This window comes from Adiantum capillus-veneris, chromosome 18, assembly GCF_014529385.1.
Source record: "Adiantum capillus-veneris isolate H3 chromosome 18, ASM1452938v2, whole genome shotgun sequence".
Taxonomy (NCBI): domain Eukaryota; kingdom Viridiplantae; phylum Streptophyta; class Polypodiopsida; order Polypodiales; family Pteridaceae; genus Adiantum; species Adiantum capillus-veneris.
Window position 1 is genome coordinate 51707286 of NC_140948.1, and position 21892 is coordinate 51729177.

General features: G+C 44.6%; 1 protein-coding gene across 1 annotated transcript in view; it reads right to left on the reverse strand.

Annotated features, from left to right (window-relative positions):
- The window catches only part of LOC147435652 (trigger factor type chaperone family protein), a 36115-nt gene that overhangs the window by 12843 nt on the left and 1380 nt on the right, over positions 1-21892 (reverse strand). The window contains exons 2-4 of the mRNA XM_086488648.1: positions 15646-15729; positions 15379-15507; positions 14544-14632 (exon numbers count right to left, since the gene is read on the reverse strand). Coding sequence (XP_086344774.1) covers positions 14544-14632; positions 15379-15507; positions 15646-15729 — 302 coding nt within the window. The remainder of the gene's footprint in view (positions 1-14543; positions 14633-15378; positions 15508-15645; positions 15730-21892) is intronic.

Here is a 21892-nt window from a genome sequence, read left to right on the forward strand (position 1 = left end):
ATTACAAGGAAGGTGGGCACGGAGTGAAGTTTGAAACTTTCAGAGGAACTGAGGATCAATTGAAGGCTTTGACCTTCATACAGCAGTTCGATGCAGCTTATGCTGGAGGAAACTACACGGAATCTTCAAAGATACGCAAGGCTGCCACTTTCTTGAAAGGGAATGCGCTTCAATGGTGGACCGCATTGTTGAACCAGGGTCAAGCCCCAACAACGTGGGTCCAATTCAAACAGCTTTTTGCGCCTGCATGGTTGACAAACACTTTTGAAGTGGATGTGATGACAGAATGGCACGAGTTGAATGCTAAACAGTGTGCGAACTTGGAAGAGTACAATAAACAGTTTTGGGCTGCACTGTTGCCAGTCACCTCTTACAGGTTTGTGCCATTGTCAGAACAGATTGAGAAGTACTGTTGCGGATTGCCCAAGAAAATCAGGGACTACTGCACGAAGACTACTGTCATAAATATGTTTCAGTTGATAGAGAATGCAAGAGTGGCTAGCAATCTGTCTAAGGGAGATTCCGATGGATTTAATAGCCACAAGAAAGGGTCCCAAGGCAAACAGTTTTCAGCCAAGGGCAATGTTGCAGCAAAGCCTTCTGAGCCTCCCACAAAGAAGCCCTCCACTGAAGAAGGTGATACGTCCAAGAAGCAGTCTAAGTCTTCTTCGGGACGAGGACAAGGACAAAAGAGGCATTTTTCTGGCAAAACTTTTGAAGAACGGAAAGCTCTTAGGGAGGCCAAGAAATGCTACATTTGTGAACAAGAAGGACATTTTGCGAATGAATGCCCACAGAAGAAGTCACAGGACAAGGATGACAAGTCAGACCATAAAGGGAAGAAGCCAAAGCCAAGTGCAGAACTTGTTCCAGATTTGGTTGGAGACCAGCCAAACACAGATGCCACGGAGCTGTGCAGAGCTTGGGGCAAAGTTAGAGACAAGACAGTGCTGGTTTTCTTTGATCTAGGAGCCCGTGCAAATTTCATATCACCAGAATTGGCATCAAAGTTGGGCATTCGTGCAGAGGAGATGGGTATGACAGGGGAAGCAGGTTTGGCATGCCCAGGTCATTCAGAGCCCGTTACTCCCATTTTGGGGAAGCTTCGTCTGCACATTCAGAGCTATGTGGATGCGGAAGAATTTCATATTATGCCACTTGAGGGCTGTGATGTGTTCCTGGGTATCCCATGGTGTTACAGGTTACATGCTATGGTGGATACTTACAACAAAAAGATTACCCTTGTACATAGAGGAAAGACTCATGTCCTTGATGTAAAGCTTAAAGGCGAGTCTGTTCCATTTGTTTCTGCTTCTGCTATTTCATCTGTAATAAAGAATCATCTTTCTGCGTACTTGATCTTTGCAAAAGAAGTACCTCAAGTTGCATCTAATTTGTCTACCTTAGATAAAGACAGGTCAACTTTTTTTGAGTGGTTTCAGTGATTGTTTTTCGGACTCTTTGCCAGAGGAGTTACCTCGTGAGAGACCTGAGGATCATACTATAGATCTTGTGCCAGGTTCTAGTCCACCGAATAGACCACCATACAGGGTTAGTGCAGCCCAGCAGAAAGAGATTATGAGTCAGGTCAACGAGCTATTAGAGAAGGGGCTGATTCAGCCCAGTTCATCCCCTTTTTGTTCGACTGTACTCTTAGTGCAGAAGAAGGATGGTTCCTGGCGCATGTGCATTGACTATCGCGCCTTGAATAAGAATACCATCAAGAATAGGTTCCCCATACCGAGGATAGATGACATTCTTGATCGGCTTGAGGGAGCGTCATTGTTTACAAGAATAGACCTAAAGAGTGGGTACCATCAGATACGCATTAGGCCAAAAGATGTTCATAAGACTGCGTTCAGGACAACATTTGGTCTCTATGAGTTTCTTGTCATGCCATTTGGTCTCACAAATGCTCCTACCACGTTTAATAGAATGATGGACGGAATTTTTAGACCACATGGAAACTTCGTGGGTACCTTCTTTGATGATATGATTGTCTATTCGAAGTCTGAAGAGGAGCATAGGGATCACTTGAGTACAGTTTTCAATGAGTTACGTAAGAACAGACTACTCATTAATGCGAAGAAGAGTGAATTCTTTTTGCAAGAAATTCACTTCCTTGGGCACATTGTTTCGAAGGATGGGGTACGCATGGATCCCGCTAAAGTGGAAGCAATTAGATCATGGCCAGACTTAAAGTCCGTACATGACATCCGAAGCTTTCTAGGCTTATGTTCCTACTACAAGAGGTTCATCCGAAATTTTGCTGAGATTGCTTCTCCACTCCATGCACTACAAGGAAAAGGAGTTACTTTCAAGTGGACAGCCAAGGAAATTTTAGCGTTCAAACACTTGAAAGAGAAGCTGACTTCAGATCCGGTAATCATCTTGCCAGATCTTTCGAAACCTTTTGTGGTTCAGTGTGATGCGTGTGGGCATAGTCTTGGAGCAGTTCTAATGCAGAATGGCCGAGTAGTCGCATATGAGAGCAGAATTCTTTTGAAGACTGAAAGGAACTTGCAAGTCTATGAGAAAGAATTGCTGGCAGTAATTCATGCTCTCACTAGTTGGAAACACTATCTGCTAGGGGCTGATTTTGTTGTCCAAACGGATCATCAAACCTTGCGATATTTTCTCACACAGACGAAGTTGTCTGAGAAGCACATGCGATGGGCAAACATCTTGTCAATGTTCCATTTTCAGATTGTGCATGTGCAAGGGAAAAAGAACGTGGTGGCTGATGCGTTGTCACGAAAGCCCCAAATTTCAGCAGTGTCAATTCCGTACCATTGTGAACTAGACGAAATGAATACACAATATGCTGAAGATTCAGATTTTGCAAGGATCTATGACCAGCTTGTTGATGGGCAACATCATGAGCACTATATGCTTAAGAATGACTTTCTCATGATGCATGGAAAGTTATGCGTTACTAAACAGTTGCGGCCAAAGATTTTGATGGAAAGTCATTCTCCACCTTATGCTGGGCATCGTGGAATTGATGCGACAGTGAAAGGGGTTGAGGCATAATTCTATTGGCCAGCTTTGCGTCAAGATGTTGACACATTTGTAAGATCATGCTTGGTATGCCAAAAAGTCAAATTTGACAGACAAAAGCAACCGGGATTGTTGCAGCAATTGCCGATCCCAGATAGGCCATGGGAAAGCATAGCAATGGACTTTATCTTTGATCTTCCAAGGATGCTTCAGTAAGCAGGCCCATTTTATTCATGTGAGGAAGAAGATAAAGCCAGAACACATGGTCAAGATATTTATGAGCAATATCTTTAAATATCACGGGATGCCTCAGTCAATTGTCAGTGACAGGGATCCACGTATGACGAGTCTTTTCTGGAAGGCATTGTTTGAGAACATGGGCACTACGCTAAAGTTCTCTTCTTCGTTTCATCCGCAAACTGATGGACAGTCAGAAGAGGCCAATTCTACTGTTCTGGACCTGCTCAAATGTTATGTGTCAGAGCACAAGGCACCTTGGGAACACCATCTTCCATTGGTTGAATATGCTTACAATAACACTGTGCATACGTCAACAGGTAAGGCACCATTTGAGATAGTGGAAGGAGGGAAGTAAGTCCCGCCCATTTTGCAGACTAAGGACAAGATTTTTGAGGCAGACAAGTATGTGCAAGATATGGATGAAACATACAGGAAGATAAAAATTGCTCTTGAGAAGACTCAAGCTAAGCAAAAGAAAGCTGCTGATCGTCACCGTCATGAACTTGTATTTTCACTTGGTGATTGGGTGCTTTTGCGCTTTGACAAGGCCAGGTTCACGAAAAGGAAAGGCAAGGAACGCTTGTTTCCTAAGCTCAGTATGCGATATTATGGTCCTTTTCAGATTTCAGAAAAGATCAGCGATGTAGCTTACAGATTAAAGCTACCAGAAGGCTGGAAAATACATAATGCTTTTCATGTCAGCCTTCTAAGACCCCCTTTGTTGGTGATGTGCCAGAGAATATGCTTGATGAGGAACAACCCGAAGTGGAAGAATTGGATGAAATCCTTGTTCCTGAACAAATATTGGCACATAAAGAAAGGAAGGTTAGAGGAAAGGTTGCAAGACTCTATTTGGTGAAGTTCAAGAACTATCCATCGTTGGATGCCAAATGGATGGAAGAGTCTGAATTGGTTGATTCACCTCAGCTATTGCAATTGTATCTTGAAGCCTTTCAGATGAAACCCACAGTGACTTGATGTAGCCTTTTCTGGAGCAAGGCAAGAGCATGGTTCATGATGCTCAAGAGAGTAGTTAAGCAATTGTATCTACTCTTTCCATACAGAATTTAGCTAGAGAAGTTTGTGCTTGAGAGTACACAAGACTTCTATGCTTGATATATGTGTCGTAGCCAGGTTGGTGGGATTGTTTAATCGTCCAACGCTACATTTCCGGAAGCATGTATATCTTGGATTCCCATCATAGAATATATGTGATATCAAGAGATACTGCATGTATTATTGGCATGCAAGCGGGTCGCTTGAAGTATTTCAAGGGTGGGGTGTGTCACCAGAAGGTGTATTTTTGATGTTGCCTTCCGTAAATAAGTACTAGATATTTTTATTTATTTTTATTTTTACTTGTTTTCCCCGGAACCCTTGAAAAGGTGCAAGTGGACATTGCATGGCCAGTGTGAAACGGCTGCGGCCGAATAGGTTTCTCACAGCGGGAGTCTGGGTCGGTCAGTCTGGGGCTGGTCGAGCCAGTTAGCACTGAATTCTAACGAGTATGGAAGCCTGTGTGCGCCAAATGAAATCTGGGCCACTCGGAAAGTCACTTATAAGTTATAACTTTATAAGTCAGTGGGAACTAGAGAATTAACTCAAAAAAGGGGCAAACTGGACACATGGCGGCTCCAGGCAGTTTTGCCACTTCCAACATGAAGAGGGGGCGCCCAATTTGAGAGAGGAGGCTGATTTTGATCATAAGTGAGCTACAGTGTGTGTGTGTGAGTAGTGGGTGCAGGTCTACAGCTTTAATGGAAAGCTTGCCTTCTCCTCTGTCTCATGTAGCGCGACGATGACTTGCTCTCGTGCATCTCTCTCTCCCCTTTGGCACATATGGTAATGCCCCACTAGTTGGGCTACTCAGTTGAACATGTACAGTTCTGAGGGTTTATGCGCGTTTGCCAAGGCAAGAGCCTTCTGAACGAGAACTGGATTAGCTAATTGCTAATCCCCCACAGGTACGCACAATTCCATCGCAAAAGATTGCGAGTTTGGAGAGTTTTCTCGCGTGAAAACTCGTCCGATTCACACGGGAACTGTCCCATTGCGTGCGGGAGCCCTTGGGACACGCGTAGGCGTGTTTGCTCCGCTAAAAACGATCCGAAACAGCGAATTACAGCCTGCTGTGTTTTTCTGCAGGTTTAGGGTTTCGCACCTAAACTGCAAGGGAACACCACGTGAGAGCCTTGGGATGCGTGTACAAGCTTTTGGGCACCCGGCAGTGAAAAACAGGGAATTACAGCCCACTGAATTTCTGTGACAGCTCACCAGAAAGCTTCCAGATAGCGAGGGAATCCGTCCTAGACAGGTGCTTTTGACCTACAGGGGTTATGCTACCAAAATCAGGTCGAAAACCTGCGTTTTCAGCCCTCGCCAGGTTTGGACAGCTTTGTGAAAGCTTGTGCGAAGTGGTCGGATCGTCTACCTTAATTTGAATAAAGAAATACCGAAAGGGGCGCCAGTCTTTGGGGCCTACAGGGTGTCGGTCTCGTGTGCACAGTGACATTTTAGTCGCTGGACGCAACTGTGTTCTCTTCCCTTCTCAGTGCTCTGTGTAAAGTTAACAGGTAATTGAAATAGTACCGCCCTCTACGTTGTATAGGCCGGTTATAGTGGCTGGCTGCTAACTCCGCTCTAATGATCTCATGTGGCATGGGGGCCTTGGCTCTAATCAACCAAGAGATCAAGGAGGAGATACCACTGTAACAGATTTGGACACTCCAAGTTGAGAATCTACCGCGACACCACAGATAATCACTTTAAAACAATTCACAATTCACAATTGATTCGACACTTTTCCGGCGGAGTTCCGTGCCTAAAGATATTGGCCCCAAAGAATAGCGCCCCTTTCTATATTTCTTTTTGTATTAAGTTGTGTTCGAAGTACAAGAGAGTAGGTAGGCGCTCACTCTCAGACTCTGTGTCCAGATGCTCTGAGAAGTGGGAAGCCTGCCCACTTATTTAAAGGTTACAAGGGATGCCAAAAGCAGAGCCCCAAAAGCTGCCCATAAAAAACTGCCCTAAAAATACGCTTACAAAAATAAAGCAACTTTCAAAAGCTTCTAAAAAGCCTTAGCGTAAAAAAACTCCCAGCCAGCGTTTGCGTAGAAAAGAAAATTGCCGTACTGTTGCTTTTTCGTACGCTGCCTGCCAGCTTTTCTTGCGCCGCATTTTATGGAGGTGTCCGCCACGTCACTATTGCGCGTCAGCCAGCCAGGCAGAAGTGTGTGTGCAAGGCAGAAGTAGCATCCACGTCACCTAGATTGTGACATATCCCCCTCTTGAAAGCATTGTAATCGCCCTCGATTACGCCTGCAAAACAGACAGAAGCCATAAACTGCCTTAGCAGACACTGACTATTAGTACCGACACACTAGGAACACACATCTAGCACATATACCAATTGACAGTCACATCACATGACATCGCAGGACATCACTAGACATCACATGACAAATCACATTCAACATTCATTCGGATCTCAAACCATGATTTATCGGCAATGCAATTAGCAATCGCATCTAGATCCACTCAAGACCTCATTGATGCCCGATTGACTAACCCATATTGCAAACCATGTCTATCGAGATCATTCAGGCCAAAATGTTGCAGTCATTTCGTCTATCAGTTCCTGCACTTAAACAAGTCAAGAACAAATCAGTTTCATATCTTGCGGAATTCCATTTCATAAAGTCATACAGCAGAATATTGTCAACTCTCAGTATCCCTGAAGCTCAAAGAGACATCAGTGACTCTAGTATTCAAAAAATCGAGGCATCTATTGACAAAGGAGCGGAGTAACTCCCCTCTAGTGCAATCTACTGCACCAGATCTCCGGCCAAGCTGAATTAGGGGTTCCATTTGGAATAGACTATGCTAAACCAAAAGCTTCAAGATAAAGGTTCACAATCTGAGGAGTATCTGCTAGGTCCTCATCCTCCATCTACTTTGCATCCAATGCAGGATAGTTCTTGAATTTAACCAAGAATCGCCTTCTCACTTTACCCTTATTCTTTCTGTCCTTATGTGCCAAAATCTGTTCAGGAACAAGAATCTCCTCGTTTTCTTCCACTTCGGGTTGCTCATTAGGCTCCCCATCTTCAGGCACATCACCTTTAAAAGGTTTCAAGAGACTCACCTGAAATGCATTGTGAATCCTCCAAGTGTCAAGCAATTTCTGTCGGAAGGAGACACCATTGATCTTTTCGGAGATCTGTAAAGGTCCGTAGTATCTCATACTAAGCTTTGGAAAAAGCCTTTCCTTTCCCTTCTTCTTTCTTAGGCGTGCCTTCTCAAAACGTAAGTTCAATTTCAAATCGCGAGGATGGCGATCCGCTGCCTTTTTCTGTCTTTCCTGAGATTTCTGCAAAGCCTCGCGGACCTTGGCAAAAGCCGTGTCTAAGTCGCGCGTGTACTCATCAGCTTCAAAAATCTTATCTTTTGTGCTTAGGAAGGGTGGAACCTTCGGAGCACCTTCAATAATCTCAAATGGCGCCTTCCTCGTCGAAGAGTGTATCGTGTTATTGTAGGCAATTCCACCAAAGGTAGATACTTTTCCCATTGAGTCTTCTGATTCCGAGATGTAAGATTTCAATAAATCTAAAACCACTAAATTGGTAGATAATGCCGCCACTGAGTAAGAGCATGGATAACCACCAAAAGCTCTTTCTCATAAATCTGTGTTGTCAATTCCAGCCTTGAGAACAATCGACTCTCGTAAGCAATGACATGGCCTTCTTGCATTACAACCGCACACAAACTACGACCACAAGCATCACAATATACTTCAAATGACTTCTGCAAGTCCAGCAAAGTCAAAACTGGTCCTGTAGTCAATTTCTCTTTCAATATCTGAAAGGCAGTCACCTCTGTGGGTCCCCACGAGAAGGGACTCCTTTCTGTGTCAAGATATACAGGGGAAGCAACCTTTGCAAACTTTCTAATGAACCACCTGCAGTACGAACACAATACCAAGAAGCTTCTAACTTCATGGACATTCTTCAAATCGGGCCAATCACGGATAGTCCCTATCTTGGCCGGATCCATCTACACTCCTGCTGCTTACACAATGTGTCCCAAAAAGTGTATCTCTGGTAGGAAAAATTCACTTTTCTTCGCATTAATCACTAACTTGTGATCTGGTAATGCCTGAAAGACTTGAAGCAGATGGTCTCTATGTTCTATCAATCCTTGGAGAAAACAATGATGTCGTCATAGAAAGTGCCAACAAATAGTCTATACTCTCGAAAAATCCTGTCCATCATCCGGTTAAATGTTGCAAGAGCATTGGTTAGGCCAAAAGGCATCGCCAACAACTCAAATAACCCAAAAGTCGTCCGAAAATCTTTCTTGTAGACATCTCCTAGCGCGATTCGAATTTGATGATATCCACTTTTCAAGTCGATCCTGCTAAAGCACGATGATCCCTGAAGTCGGTCAAGTATATCATCGATTCTAGAAATCGGAAATCTGTTCTTGATGGTGATTTTGTTGAGAGCTCTATAATCGATGCACATTCTCCAAGATCCGTCTTTCTTCAAAACTAGCAACATTGGAGAGCAGTACGGTGAAGTACAAGGCTGGACAAGACCCTTTTCCAAGAGGTCTTTCACTTGGTTCATAATCTCTTCGTTCTGGGCTCAGCTCACACAGTAAGGTGGCCGGTTCAATAGTGTGCTTCCAGGTATCAGATCAATGGTATGATCTTCAGAATGAGCGGGTGGTAACTCGCCTGGCAAGCCCTTTGAGAAGCAATCGGCATGAGTGTGAAGAAAATCTTGGCGTTCTTTATCAAGTTCAGACATATTTGCCCTATCCTCATCACTCAACTCTTTCAAAAAGATAGAGTAAACAAACAAACTGGATTTCATTCATTTAGAAATGGCCGAAGCCGATACAATAGGGACAGACTCGCCCTTAAGTTTCACATCGAGTACAATGGTTCTGCCTTTCTCTATGGTCAAAGTCGCTTTCCACGCCCAATAGTCGACCACGGCGTTGTTCTTGTGGTACCAGGGAAGTCCCAAGAGAACATCACGACCTTCCAAAGGCATTATGTAAAAGTCCTCATGCCCCAAATACCCCTGACAATGCAACCGAAGTTTGCCAATGACAGGTGTAATGGCTACGTCCCTGCCGGGTGCCACTAGAACTGCCTCTACAAGTGGTCCCATCCGATCGGGAGTGATCTCGAGCCGCGCCGCCAATTCCGGTGAAATGAAGATGGCCTTGGTTCCTCCATCAAAGAAGATCAGGTCTTCTTGGTCTTTCACTTTGCCCCAAGCTCGGCAAAGTTCTGTACTCTCATCCATCGTGCTCGGATCAATACCCACACAATCTGAAACCAGTCCTATTTTCATCTTGCCTTTTCTTCCACGATCCTCAGCTGCTCTCGAACTTTCAGGCCTTTCGTCGTCCTTGTCATTCTGTTCTTTCTGTGGCTTTTTAGGGCACTTTGCGGAGATATGCCGAGTTTTTCCGCATCCAAAGCACTTCCCCTCCTTGATGTAGCGAGCCCTCTCTTGAGGAGTGAGTTTGGGTCGTGCATCCTTCTCTTTCTTTTCTTTGCTCTTCGGCTCTTTGCGTCATGATCTCATCTGTGGGGTAGGTCAAACTACATAAGTGGATGGCAAAACCCCGTTTCGCATGACTCATCAACTCCTGAATGGAAGCTAATTTTTGTTCTAAGCAGTGATCTCGGATCTTTGTAGGAAGACCCAAGGTAAACCGCTCAATCTCTTCCTTCAACGAGATCTTCTTAAATGAAGAGGCGGGTAGAAAAGAGCTCCAGAATCTCTCGCAATAAGCGTCCACTGTATCTTTCTTGGTCATCCGAAGATGGTTCCAAGCAGTTCGTATGTCGCATTCATACTCTCGAGTCAGCCATAAAGAAATAAAAAGCCTTTTGAATTTCAGCCATTTAATTGGCGCTGTCTTGTTTAATAGAAGCGTGGACCACCAAGTTCGAGCATTCCCCTTAAAGTAAGAGGCAGCCCTCCAAATCTTACAGTGCTCTGAGTAACGCCCTCCAGAGAAGACTATGTCAAACTACTGTATAAAAGACAAAGCCTTCGAAGCATCTCTATAACCAAAAAACGTGTCAAATTTAATTGACAGTCCACCTTCCTTAAACTCTCGGACTTTCTTGCTTTTATCTTCCAGAAAGTCGTATTGGTTGGCTTTATAAAAATTCTTCTTCTTTGCGTAAAAGCTGTTGTCATCAAAGTCCGAACTATCTGAAGACGAGTCCTCTGTAGAACTGTCAACCACGGGGCGAGATTTAGGCTTCTTTGCCTTTTTCTTACCCTTTCCGAAGCTTTGCTTTTTGCTTCGCTTTTTGCCTTCATGTCTTCTTCGCTCAAGTCACAAGGGCTAGAAGAACTGTCAGAAGAAGAAGAGGAGAAGAACTGGGTAATCCTTCAAATCGAACACGCTTCTTCTGCTTTCTTGCCGATTCAAATGTAGACAGACGACCCAAAAAACCCAGGAAGTCAACGCATTTCTTCTGCTTTTTGTCGTGCTTTTTAGCTTTGATCTGCGCGTCAAAAAGCTGAGCAATTCGTACATCAACCGCCTCTTCTAATTCTTGCTCTGTGTACATCCTGGGAGTAGGAGGTTTCTTGAGAGCCGATTTGAGGGGTGGCTCTATGGTTTGCTGCCAGTGTGAGTGCACCTCATCGAAAGAGGTCTCGCTCATATATTTTGCAAATTTTGGGTCCTTCGCAAAATTAAGCATCGTCTTTGTTGCATCACCGATCAATCGTCGACGCTCCATCTCTTCGAGCTCCGCCTGAGTAGTCCAAGGCGGGCCGTACTCCTCGCGTGAATCTTCGTTGTGATCTCTTCCCGCATATCCGGATGCAGAGGAAGTCGACTGATCTTTGCCTGAAGCCATAAGTGCCGCGTAAAAAGGATCAGATTTCCCGTAGGAGAGAAATTGGCCGTACTCTGATACCACTGTAACAGACTTGGACACTCCAAGTCGCGAGAATCTACCGCGACACCACAGATAATCACTTTAAAACAGTTCACAGTTCACAATTGATTCGACACTTGCCCGGCGAAGTTCCGTGCCTAGAGATATTGGCTCCAAAAACTGGCGCCCCTTTCAGTATTTCTTTTTGTATTAACCTGTGTTCAAAGTACAAGAGAGTAGGCAGGCGCTCACTCTCAGACTCTGTGTCCAGATGCTTTGAGAAGTGAGAAGCCCGCCCACTTATTCAAAGGTTACAAGGGATGCCAAAAGCAAAGCCCCAAAAGCTGCCCATAAAAAACTGCCCCAAAAAAAGGCTTACAAAAATAAAGCAACTTTCAAAAGCTTCTAAAAAGCCTTAGCGTAAAAAAACTCCCAGCCAACGTTTGTGTAGAAAAAAACTGCCGTACTGTTGCTTTTTCGTATGCTGCCTGCCAGCTTTTCTTGCACCACATTTTACGGAGGTGTCTGCCACGTCACTGCTGCGCGTCAGCCAGCCAGGGCAGAAGTATGTGTGTGTGTGTGTGTGTGTGCGCGCAGGGTAGCTAGCAGTAGCATCCACATCAACCAGATTGTGACAGTATCCCATTAGTTGTGCATAAAGGAAACTGATCAGTAAGCGCCTCTATCTCCATGGATGATTTGGGGGGGGTGGGGGGGGGGGGGGGGGGGGGGGGGGGGGGTGGTTGGCTGGCTGGCTGGCTGCTAACTCCGCTCTAACGATCTCATGTGGCACGGGGACCTTGGCTCTAATCAGCCAAGAGATCGTACATACCAAGGGCCTCTCCATAGCTCTCCATCCATCCTTACCCACAGAGGGTCCCCAAACCTGAACCCCATAGAGCATAGTTGAAGCTACCAAGGTATCAAAGAGCCAAAGCTTTGTTCGGGGTTCTTGGAACTGATCCTGCGAACACATCCTCTCCAATCCTCCCAAGGCCCAGTCAGTCTTGTCTATGCTGCTCTCTTCAATGAAAACCTTGGCCATTGAAGACCACCCTAAGATAAGTGTACATTGTATGCATCTGTGTACTCCACAGTCTCCTGACCATAAGTGAATGTGGGTGTTAATCTCTTGATCCACTACGGTGTGGTGTTAAACACCATAACCTTGGTTTTACCAAGGTTTCCAGACAATCCACTCTCCTCTGCAAAGCTATGTAATGCATCCAAACGTCGTTGCATACCCTGCAGTGAGTCAAAAATCAACACAATATCATTATCATATAACAACAATGGAATCCATGGCCCTACCAGCTGGCACCTCTGTCACCCTCTCTATCAATGTAATCAGAAACCTCATCTATATACATGCCAAATAGAGTGGGGGACAATCGACAACCTTGTCTCACTCCAATAGTGGAGTGCACTGAATCAAATATCCCCTTTAGAGTGCGTACATATCCCACCATTGATCTATATAGAGCCATGATCCCCCAAATCAACCTCATTGGGCACTCCCATCTCCTGTAGTCTGCGCATCAATCTGGCTCTAGGCACAATGTCAAAGGCTTTGCGGAAATCCACAAAGCGGTAATAAATCCGTCTCCCATGTGCCCTACCCTCCTCAATGATGGTTCTCAGTGTAGGAATATGGCCAAGAGAGGAGAAGCCTCTCCTGAAACCACCATGTCTTGCTGCCTGTACGCCCTCACTCTTTGCGCATCTGTTGGACTGCTGCTCAAGGATAGATGCAAACAATTGTGCCGATGTGTGTCCAATCATAATAGTACGGTAGTTTCCACGCTCCGTAGGATCACAATGCACATGCCTTGAAGATAGGCACAATGGTAGACAGTCTCCAAGCCTCAAGTTGACCCTCACACATGGCATGATTGAACGGAACTGCAAGAACCTCTGTCGGTATATCTCTAGCATGTATAAAGTGTTCTGCTACTAGACCATCATGATCATATGCCCTCCTGGTTCTCATCTTGTCAAAAGCCTTGTTTATGTACTCGTAGATGGGCATGGCTCAAGAGGATCTGGAAAGGGGGGTCTGTCCAAGGACAGTAGATAAGGATGTTGCATACTAACCCCACACATCAGGAGAAGTAATCACTAGGAGAGGGGAGTGCTCATGAAAGAGACGCTATGCCTCTCCTAAGTCTCTACTCAAGCACAATTGGTATAAGCCTTGCTCCATCTGAGCTAGGAATGCTCACTTCTTCCGTCGCACAAGGCGTCAGAAGGCTATCCGAGATTGTCTGTGAATGATGACCCCTAGGAGAAGATCCCTCTAAAGTTGTGCTCTCGTCTCTCTACACTCCTCATCATACCAATTGTTCTAAGACATGCTCCCAAGATGATGTCTCTGATCAGGCTGAGTGTGTGGGTATGTCTCTGCTGCTACATCATGCAATGTCTCGGTCAATAACGTGGTGATCTCCTCCACTGAGAGTCCTGGCCTAGCTATTGTACATAGACGACCATAGATCTCCGTGCCCTTTCCTTTGAGGTTTCCCCATTGCTTCCACTTTTCTTATTGCCCAATCTCCAACCCCTCATATGCGTCAACTCATTAACCCCCATCATAGTCATGAGTTCTTTTACCTCTTCATCAACATTATCTTAGTCTTTGCGGCCACAAATCCTCACGTGTAAGGCACGCACACGCCTCCTTCCTCCTCTTCTAGTGTCAAGTTAATGATGGTGGGTGTGGGTGTGGGGGTTGTTTCCTTGCCTTTTCCTTTCTTGGCGATCTCGCTCCATTTCTCGGCCTCGTGCCTCTCTGCTGGGTCTTTGTAATAACATCCACCCACGAAGTCGTCATTTCTATGTGCTGCTCCTCCCCTTCTTTGATGGCCTGCACTTGTTCTTTAATCGAAGAGAGAACGTCCTTCACAGGATGGCTTCATTTCCTTCACATGAGTTAAGTATTGGGGGGGCTTGCAGCCCATTGCTTTACGACAATTTGAACGTTAAATGATCCCTGCATCTTTACATTGTAGCATCTCTCAAACAGACACTGCATTTTGGCTTCCACATTGCTAAGATATCTCTATCAACATTAGAGCTTTAATTGTTTAAGTTGCATTTCAGACGTATTACGCCGGGGAGGGGGGGGGGGGGGGGGGGGGGGGACAACAAATGTGGGAGGCCACTAGAACTTAGAAACATCAATATTTACGGTCATGCCACCCCCAAGATTCTAGCATATGCCCAGCCTGATTGATAAAGATGTTGGTGGGAATGATGATTTGAGATCATCAAGCTGCTGACAATGGGGAAGGGCAAGCAACATGAATGGCCATTACAACTTAGAAGCAGCAATACTGACGGTCACGACATCCTTAATGAAGATTTAAACAAATGTCCAGCCTACCTTAACAGAGATGTCGGTGAGAATGATGATTTGAGATCATCGAGACTGGTGACAATATGCTCGGAATCTTTTAGAGCTCTTCCAGCAACCTGTATGATTTGCGCTGATTAGTTTAACAGCGTTCAGTGTAACAGCATGAACGCTGTTACTAAACCTCATAGAAAATGAGAGCTTTGTGAAAAAAAAAAAAAATGTACTAAAATTTATTGAGAATGTGAAATTCTAGTGTAGTTCATTTCTTGCGATGCTTAATCCTGACTTCGTGCGCAGCAGAAACTATATCCATTTGTAAAGAGCAAGATAGAAGGATAACTTTACACAAAACTTCAAAAGGTCCTTTGATGCAGGATATTGTGACATCGAAAGAAAAAGGTCCTTTGATTCAATAACCAGCCAAGATATGATGCAAAGTAGCTTCATTAGACCAAATTTCCGAACTTGACCCCTACATTGTGGGACTCAAAATTTGCGCCCAGGATATTGTGAAATCAAGCAAAAAAGGGGCATAGATTGCACGCGTAATATCCTGCACACCTCATACGGCCAAGGGTAATGCATGACTAATAAAGAGATGCAGTGACAATGAGGTCAATAAGACTTTTCATCGCAAAATACTCTGAACAAAAGCATCACATAACCATGAAGAAAAGTAGCCAGTCACTACTGAAACAAAGAACATTCTCGGATGTCATGCGTTCAGTTAAAGTTCTTGCTTTGAATTTGACGTCTTAAAGATAATTGCAAAACCTTGACTCATGCGTGGAGGTCTATGGAATTTATATACCAAACAATGTAGACAGCATGCACTTAAGCTTGGCCAGCATGGTCTACTCACTGAGGACAATGCTTGTGGCAGTGTATTTCTCAATACTGCTTCAATGGCTGCAGTCTTAACCCTATCCTTACCAACAAAGTTCACAAGGATGGGCTCTGGTACAGCTTTCCCTACTTGAAAACCCGGAATCTGCACCATTGCCAGCAAACAAATCCAGATAAATGTAAAGCTTGTGGACAGTTGAAAGTAAAAAGGAAATGTTGTAAACACATGGGAATTTCAGAAGAAGCTTTCAAAGCTAAACAATTTTGATCAAAAAACACAAACCTTTGTCCTTTTACTAAGTTCCTTCAGAACCAACTCGTAGCTTTCTTTGCAAATTTTGGGGGCTACCTTGACACTCAACTTGACCTGGCCATAAGAAAGAAAACAATGAGTCCAAAGCATCATTGAAAGAACAATTGAGGGTACACCCCACAAGGCTCAAAGCCTCTGAGAATGAAAATTTACAAGTGATCAAACATTCAAGACACAACCAAAACCGCCCCGTAGACTCGCTAAAGGGCAGTAGACTTTAGCTTTCACTGTTTACCTTTACTTGAACTTTATTGCACAAAGCAACTTCACGAATCAACCTGCAACTGGAATTCAGCACTTCACGACTTGGTAGCTAGAGAGCTCCCAAGTAGACAACGACACCCAATGAGCCCCAAAGACTGGCGTCCCTTTCGGTATTTCTTTATTCTTATTGCAAATAAACGATCTGTACACTTTCATCTAACTCTCACCAAGCTGTCCATGGCTGTAATTACAGGATTTTGTCCCAATTTCAGCAACATAACGACGCGAACAGTGAACACCCTTGTAGATCAAAAGTACACGTCTAAGACACTTTCCCTCGCATTCTGGAAGCTTTCCGGTGAGCTGCGGGTCAATTTCAGCATGCCGTAATTCCCTGTTTTGTCACTGTTAGGTGCCAAAAGCCCTGTTTAAGCATCCCAAGGCTTTCCTGAGGCTCCCCTAGTGATTTCTTGCAGTTTAGGTGCGAACCCTAAACTTGCAGAAAAACACAGCAGGCTGTAATTTTTTGTTTTGGATCGTTTTGAGCAGAGTGAACACGTCTACGTGTGTCTCAGGTGCTCCCGCACGCAATGGGACAGTTCCCCTTTGAATTGGACGAGTTTCACACAAGAAAAGTCTCCGTTTTTCCAATCCTTCGAGATGGAACCGTGCGTACCAGTGGGGGATTAGCAATTAGCTAATCCGGTTCCTATATAGAAGGCTCTTGCCTTGGCAAACGCACATAAAACACCCAGAACTATACATGGTCTTCTGAGAAGCCCAACTAGTGGGGCATTACCATATGTGCAAAGGGAAGAGAGAGATGCACGAGAGTAAATCTTCGCGCTACATGAGACAAGGGAGAAGGCAAGCTTTCCATTGAAGTTGCGATCACCTGCACCCACTACTCACACGCACAATGTAGTTCACAATGAAGTCAAAAATCAACCTCCTCTCCAAAATTGGGCGCACTACTTGAATGAGACTTATTGAGTATGCGTATTGGCCTGCAGGTTGCTCTCCTATTGCCATCTGTCCAACTTCCCCTTTTTGGTTTCATTTCCTAGTACCTACCCATGGCAACATAACCTTCACTGCTGCGGGTGAAACTCTTGGCCGTCGACGGTTTCTCACTGGCCATACAATGCCCGACTGATTGTGACTTCAAAAATGAGGGTCCCAAATATCAAATAAAAATCAAGAGAAAGAAACCAACAACTAAAGTTAGTGGTTGTCACAGCCTCGTGACACAACCCCCTCTTCAAATTGCAAACGTCCTCGATTCAATGCCTAGTATACATGACAGATTTAGTGTGATTAGCACCCTTTTATCGTCACATATATCCGCAAGAAAGGTCATGAAACATAGATACAAATGACTTAATGAAACCTCATACTTTTGTCATTTCTATCTACGATAGAAGTGAGCACTATACCTTTAACACTTGTTGAGCAATGTACACTGCTATTGCATTGAATCTGTATGTACATATGATGTGCTAGCTCCATCATCACCCCTCTTTTGAACACGTTGAGTTGGGGCATACGTAGGTTGTAACCCAAAGGCCCCAAGGTAAAGCTGCAATACATTTAGTGATTTCAAAAGTTCATTCTCTTCCATCCACTTTGCATTCATAGGTGGATAGTTCTTGAACTTCACCAAATAACGTCGTGCACCTTTTCCCTTAACTTTTCTTTCCTTATTTGCCAAAATCTGCTCAGGTACCAAGATCTCATCAAGTTCCTCAAATTCTGGCTGATCTTCATCTGGCATATCTTCTAGCACATCACCCACAAAGGGTCTTAGAAGACTCACATGAAACGCATTGTGAAGCTTCCAAGTGTCAGTTAATTTCAACCTATAAACAACATCGTTGATCTTATCAAGTACTTGAAAAGGCCCATAGTAACGCATGCTGAGCTTAGGAAACAACCTTTCCCTTGCCCTTCATCTTCTTTAATATGACCTTTTCAAACCGCAAAAGAACCCAATCACCAAGTGAAAACAAAAGTTCACATCGGTGCGATCAACAACCCTTTTCTGCTTTGCCTATCTTCTCCAAGGCAAGTTTGATTTTCTTATACATTTCATCCATGTTCTCTATATATCGATCAGCTTCAAAAGTCTTGTCCTTTGTGTACAAAATGGGAGAAACCTTTTTACCACCCTCAACAATTTCAAAAGGTACCTTGCCTGTTGACGAGTGCACCGTTTTGTTGTATGCATACTCAAGCATGGGTAAATATTGTTCCCACTTGCCCTTGTTATCCGACACATAGCATTTCAACAGATCTAAGACAGTAGAATTAGCCTCTTCTAATTGTCCATCAGTTTGTGGATGAAATGAAACTTGAGCGTAGTGCCCATGTTTTCAAACAAGCCTCTCCAAAACACGCTCATCATACGAGATTTACGATCACTGACAATAGACTATGGCATACCATGGTACTTAAACGCATTTTACATAAACAATCGTGCCATCTAATCAGATTTTATCTTCTTCCTGACAGGAATAAAATGGGCATGCTTGCTGAACCTGCAAATAATGGTCCATATACCATCATTCCCTGTCGGTGTTCTTGCAAGATCAAAGATAAAATCCATAGCAATAATGGTCTATATTGTCAAAGTCGACGATGCGGAAGCGTAGAGACCAAGGAGAGTGAGCACGAGAGAGAGAGAGAGAGAGAGAGAGAGAGAGAGAGAGTCTCCTGAAGCAATCAACCTTGGCAATGAATAACTGAATGTGTATACAATGAAGGCAAGGGGTTGCTTATGTAGCAACCTCAATAAATTGCCCTACCCAAGACTTTGACAAATAAGTAAAATAAATACCTAAAAGCCAAACTAAATAATGGGATCACATTCGGCAGTTCACTTGAGATGCCAAAACTCTAACACCCTCTTTGCAGCTCATAAAGGACATCAATAGTGAGACCAAGTCGATGTAGAAGCTACCATGGACACCCTAGAAGTGGCCACCAACTGGATACACCTCGGTGTTGCTCTCCTCAACCTTGTACCTGAAAGTAATGCCATCTTGAGCATCCGTTGCCTTTGTAGAAACTTTGAACTGTAGACCACACTACGTCCAATAATCCCCATTCGTGAACTATGAACACATCACGTCCAAAATATAAAACTCCAAAATAATGAATTGTTGGAACCATCCTATCCATAATCTAACCAACAACAGTGTCTGATTGATTCCATGCCAGATGCATGTGCATTGAACTCCGACCTACGGGTCCAAACACCAATAACTTGAACTCCAACACAAGGGTCCAAATTAATTATAGGGAGCATTCATTGCCCCTCTGCCACTCACAAGCCTCTCTGTGGCTGAAGCTAGTGGTGACACCTTTCATTTGACTAGAAATCTGACGTCGAGGCCACTGTGGCCGCCGCCACCGCGTGTGCCATGCCAATCTCCTCTGTCAAATCTTTATTTCTGACCAGCTTGCCTTTATCCTTGTCTATCTATGAGTTCCATCTTTTACCTTTGGTTTCAAACTCCCAAGCCAAACAAAGCGTCGAGTCACATTCATAACAATTGTGGTCGTACCTCGTGGGTACCGAGGCAGCTAACTGAGTACTGTCATCCTTGTCCAACTTGCCTTTGCTGTTGTCCTCGTCCATTTGCTTTTGACTTCACAATCTCAAGCCAAACAATTTGCCAATTTCCTTGAGAAATGTGTCAGTGCATTGGCCGCTAACTGGATGGTTGACGATCTGCTCTCCATAGCCATTTGTTGGTTTTGGTCGATGTCGTTGCCGGCGCTCGAGCAAGGGGGGGCCAAGTTAAAGTTGCAAAATTGGGTACTCTGGTACCTTCTCGCACTCCAAAGTGGCCGCATGAACCAAGCCTCAGAAATCTCCAAACCGCTCCACAAGGCTTTGCTCCCAAGGTGCTCCAATACTCCCTCATTCAAGCCGCGTAACCTCTCCCTCTCTTCACCTTAAGAGCTGTCCTCCACTACTCAGCCCTTAGTGTTTCAAAACGCTGGGCTTAATGCAAGAGGTGCACGCGAACCAAAGGGGGAAGGAGCACCATTGACTATCAAGGGGCCTGCCCGAATGGGCGTCTCAAAATGCAGAAGGACAGAGCGGTGGGACAGCGCTAGAGGGAGCGTTTCAAAACGCTCGTTGGCGAGAAGGGGGAACAAACGCTGCGAGCAACATTTTGAAAATGCTAGCGGCAGGAGGATGGGTTGGCGCCGTCGCCGAGGGAGAGCACCTCCTCCTTGCGGCATTTTAAAATGCTCACAAGAACCACGACTCTCTTGGCCGCCGGTCGGGAAATGTTTGGGAGGGAATCCAATGACGGCAAGCAAAACCCTGCATTTTGAGATGCCGATTGGGGTGGATTTCAACGACATTGTAGTGCTGCGTTTTAGAACGCTGCTGCAGAGTGTGAGGTGCAGAGATGCCGACGACAGTGGGTCTTTTCCTATCTTCACGGCAACCGTTCCTCCACCAAGGGTTTCAAGCATAGAGCTTCACCAAGAGCTCTGATACCATGCCAAAGTCAATGATGTGGAGGCGTGGAGACCAAGAGGGGGGGGGGGGGGAGAGAGAGAGAGAGAGAGAGAGAGTCTCCTAGACTAACCAACCTTGGCAATGAATAATTGAATGTGTATACAGTGGAGGCAAGGGGTTGCTTATATAGCAACCTCAGTAAATTGCCCTACCCAAGACTTTGACAAATAATTAAAATAAATACCTAAAAGCCAAACTAAATAATGGAATCACATTGGGCAGTTCACTTGAGATGCCAAAACTCTAACGCATATACCATCATTCCCTATTGGTGTTCTTACAAAAACAAAGATAAAATCCGTAGCAATACTTTCATATGGCTTATCTGGAATAGACAATGGCTTTTTGAAGTCACAAATGGCCGGACATTGTATGGCTTGTGTGAAACGGCCGACAAGTTTCACTTGCAGGAGTGAAGGGTAGGTCGCCACAAGATGGTCGGGCAAGTTGGCATTGAAATCGGAGCAATAAAAGTATGTCTAGGCTCAGTTCAAAGTTGTTTAGGCCCCTCGCGACACTTATAATTGGTGGGTACTAGGAAATTAACTCAAAAGAGGCATAAGGGACACATGGCGACTCCAAGTGAAATTGCCAGACTCGCACCCAATTTGAGAGTGGAGACTGATTTTTGTTCATAAGTGACTATATTCTGTGTGTGAGTAGTGGGTGCAGGTGATCATAGCTTTAATGCTTCCCCATGTGAATTATCTCTTAGTAGAGCTCTTGCATCTTGTCGATATGTTCCCTCATGGATGTTTGCTTGGCATCAAGGGTCCTCGATTGCATCCAACGACCTACTTCATCGGAGACTCTCAATCATATAGGGAAGCAATGTAATGTGCAGCGTAAGTGATTGATGGTGAATGCTGAGGATGAGTGCTTAGTGTGTACGTAAGGTTCCTTTTAGTGTATGAAAGGGTTCCTTTTACTTCATGTGAGAGATATGCAATAGACTAGAAATTTTGCCAGCATAACGGCACAAAACCCCCTTAGGTCAACAGTTTACATCAAGGACACTTTCCCTTGCAATTTGAAAGCTTTCCAGTGAGTTGCAGGTCAATTTAAGCGTGTTGTAATTCTCTGTTTTGTCACTGTTGGGTGCCCAAAACCTTGTACACGCATCCCAAGGTTGTCTCAAGGTTCCCTTGGTGATCTCTTGCAGTTTAGGTGCAAAATCCTAAACCTGCAGAAAAACAAAGTAGGCTGTAATTTTCTGTTTTAGTTCGTTTTGAGTGGAGCGAACACGTCTACGTGTGTCTACGTCCCCTTTGAGTCGGACGAGTTTTCACGCGAGAAAACTCTTTGTTTTTGCAATCCTTCGCGATGGACTTCTGCGTACATGTGGGGGATTAGCAATTAGCTAATCCGGTACGTGTTCAGAAGGCACTTGCCTTGGCAAACACACATAAAACCCCTAGAACTGTACACGGTCATCTGAGAAGCCCAACTAGTGGGGCATTACCATATGTGCAA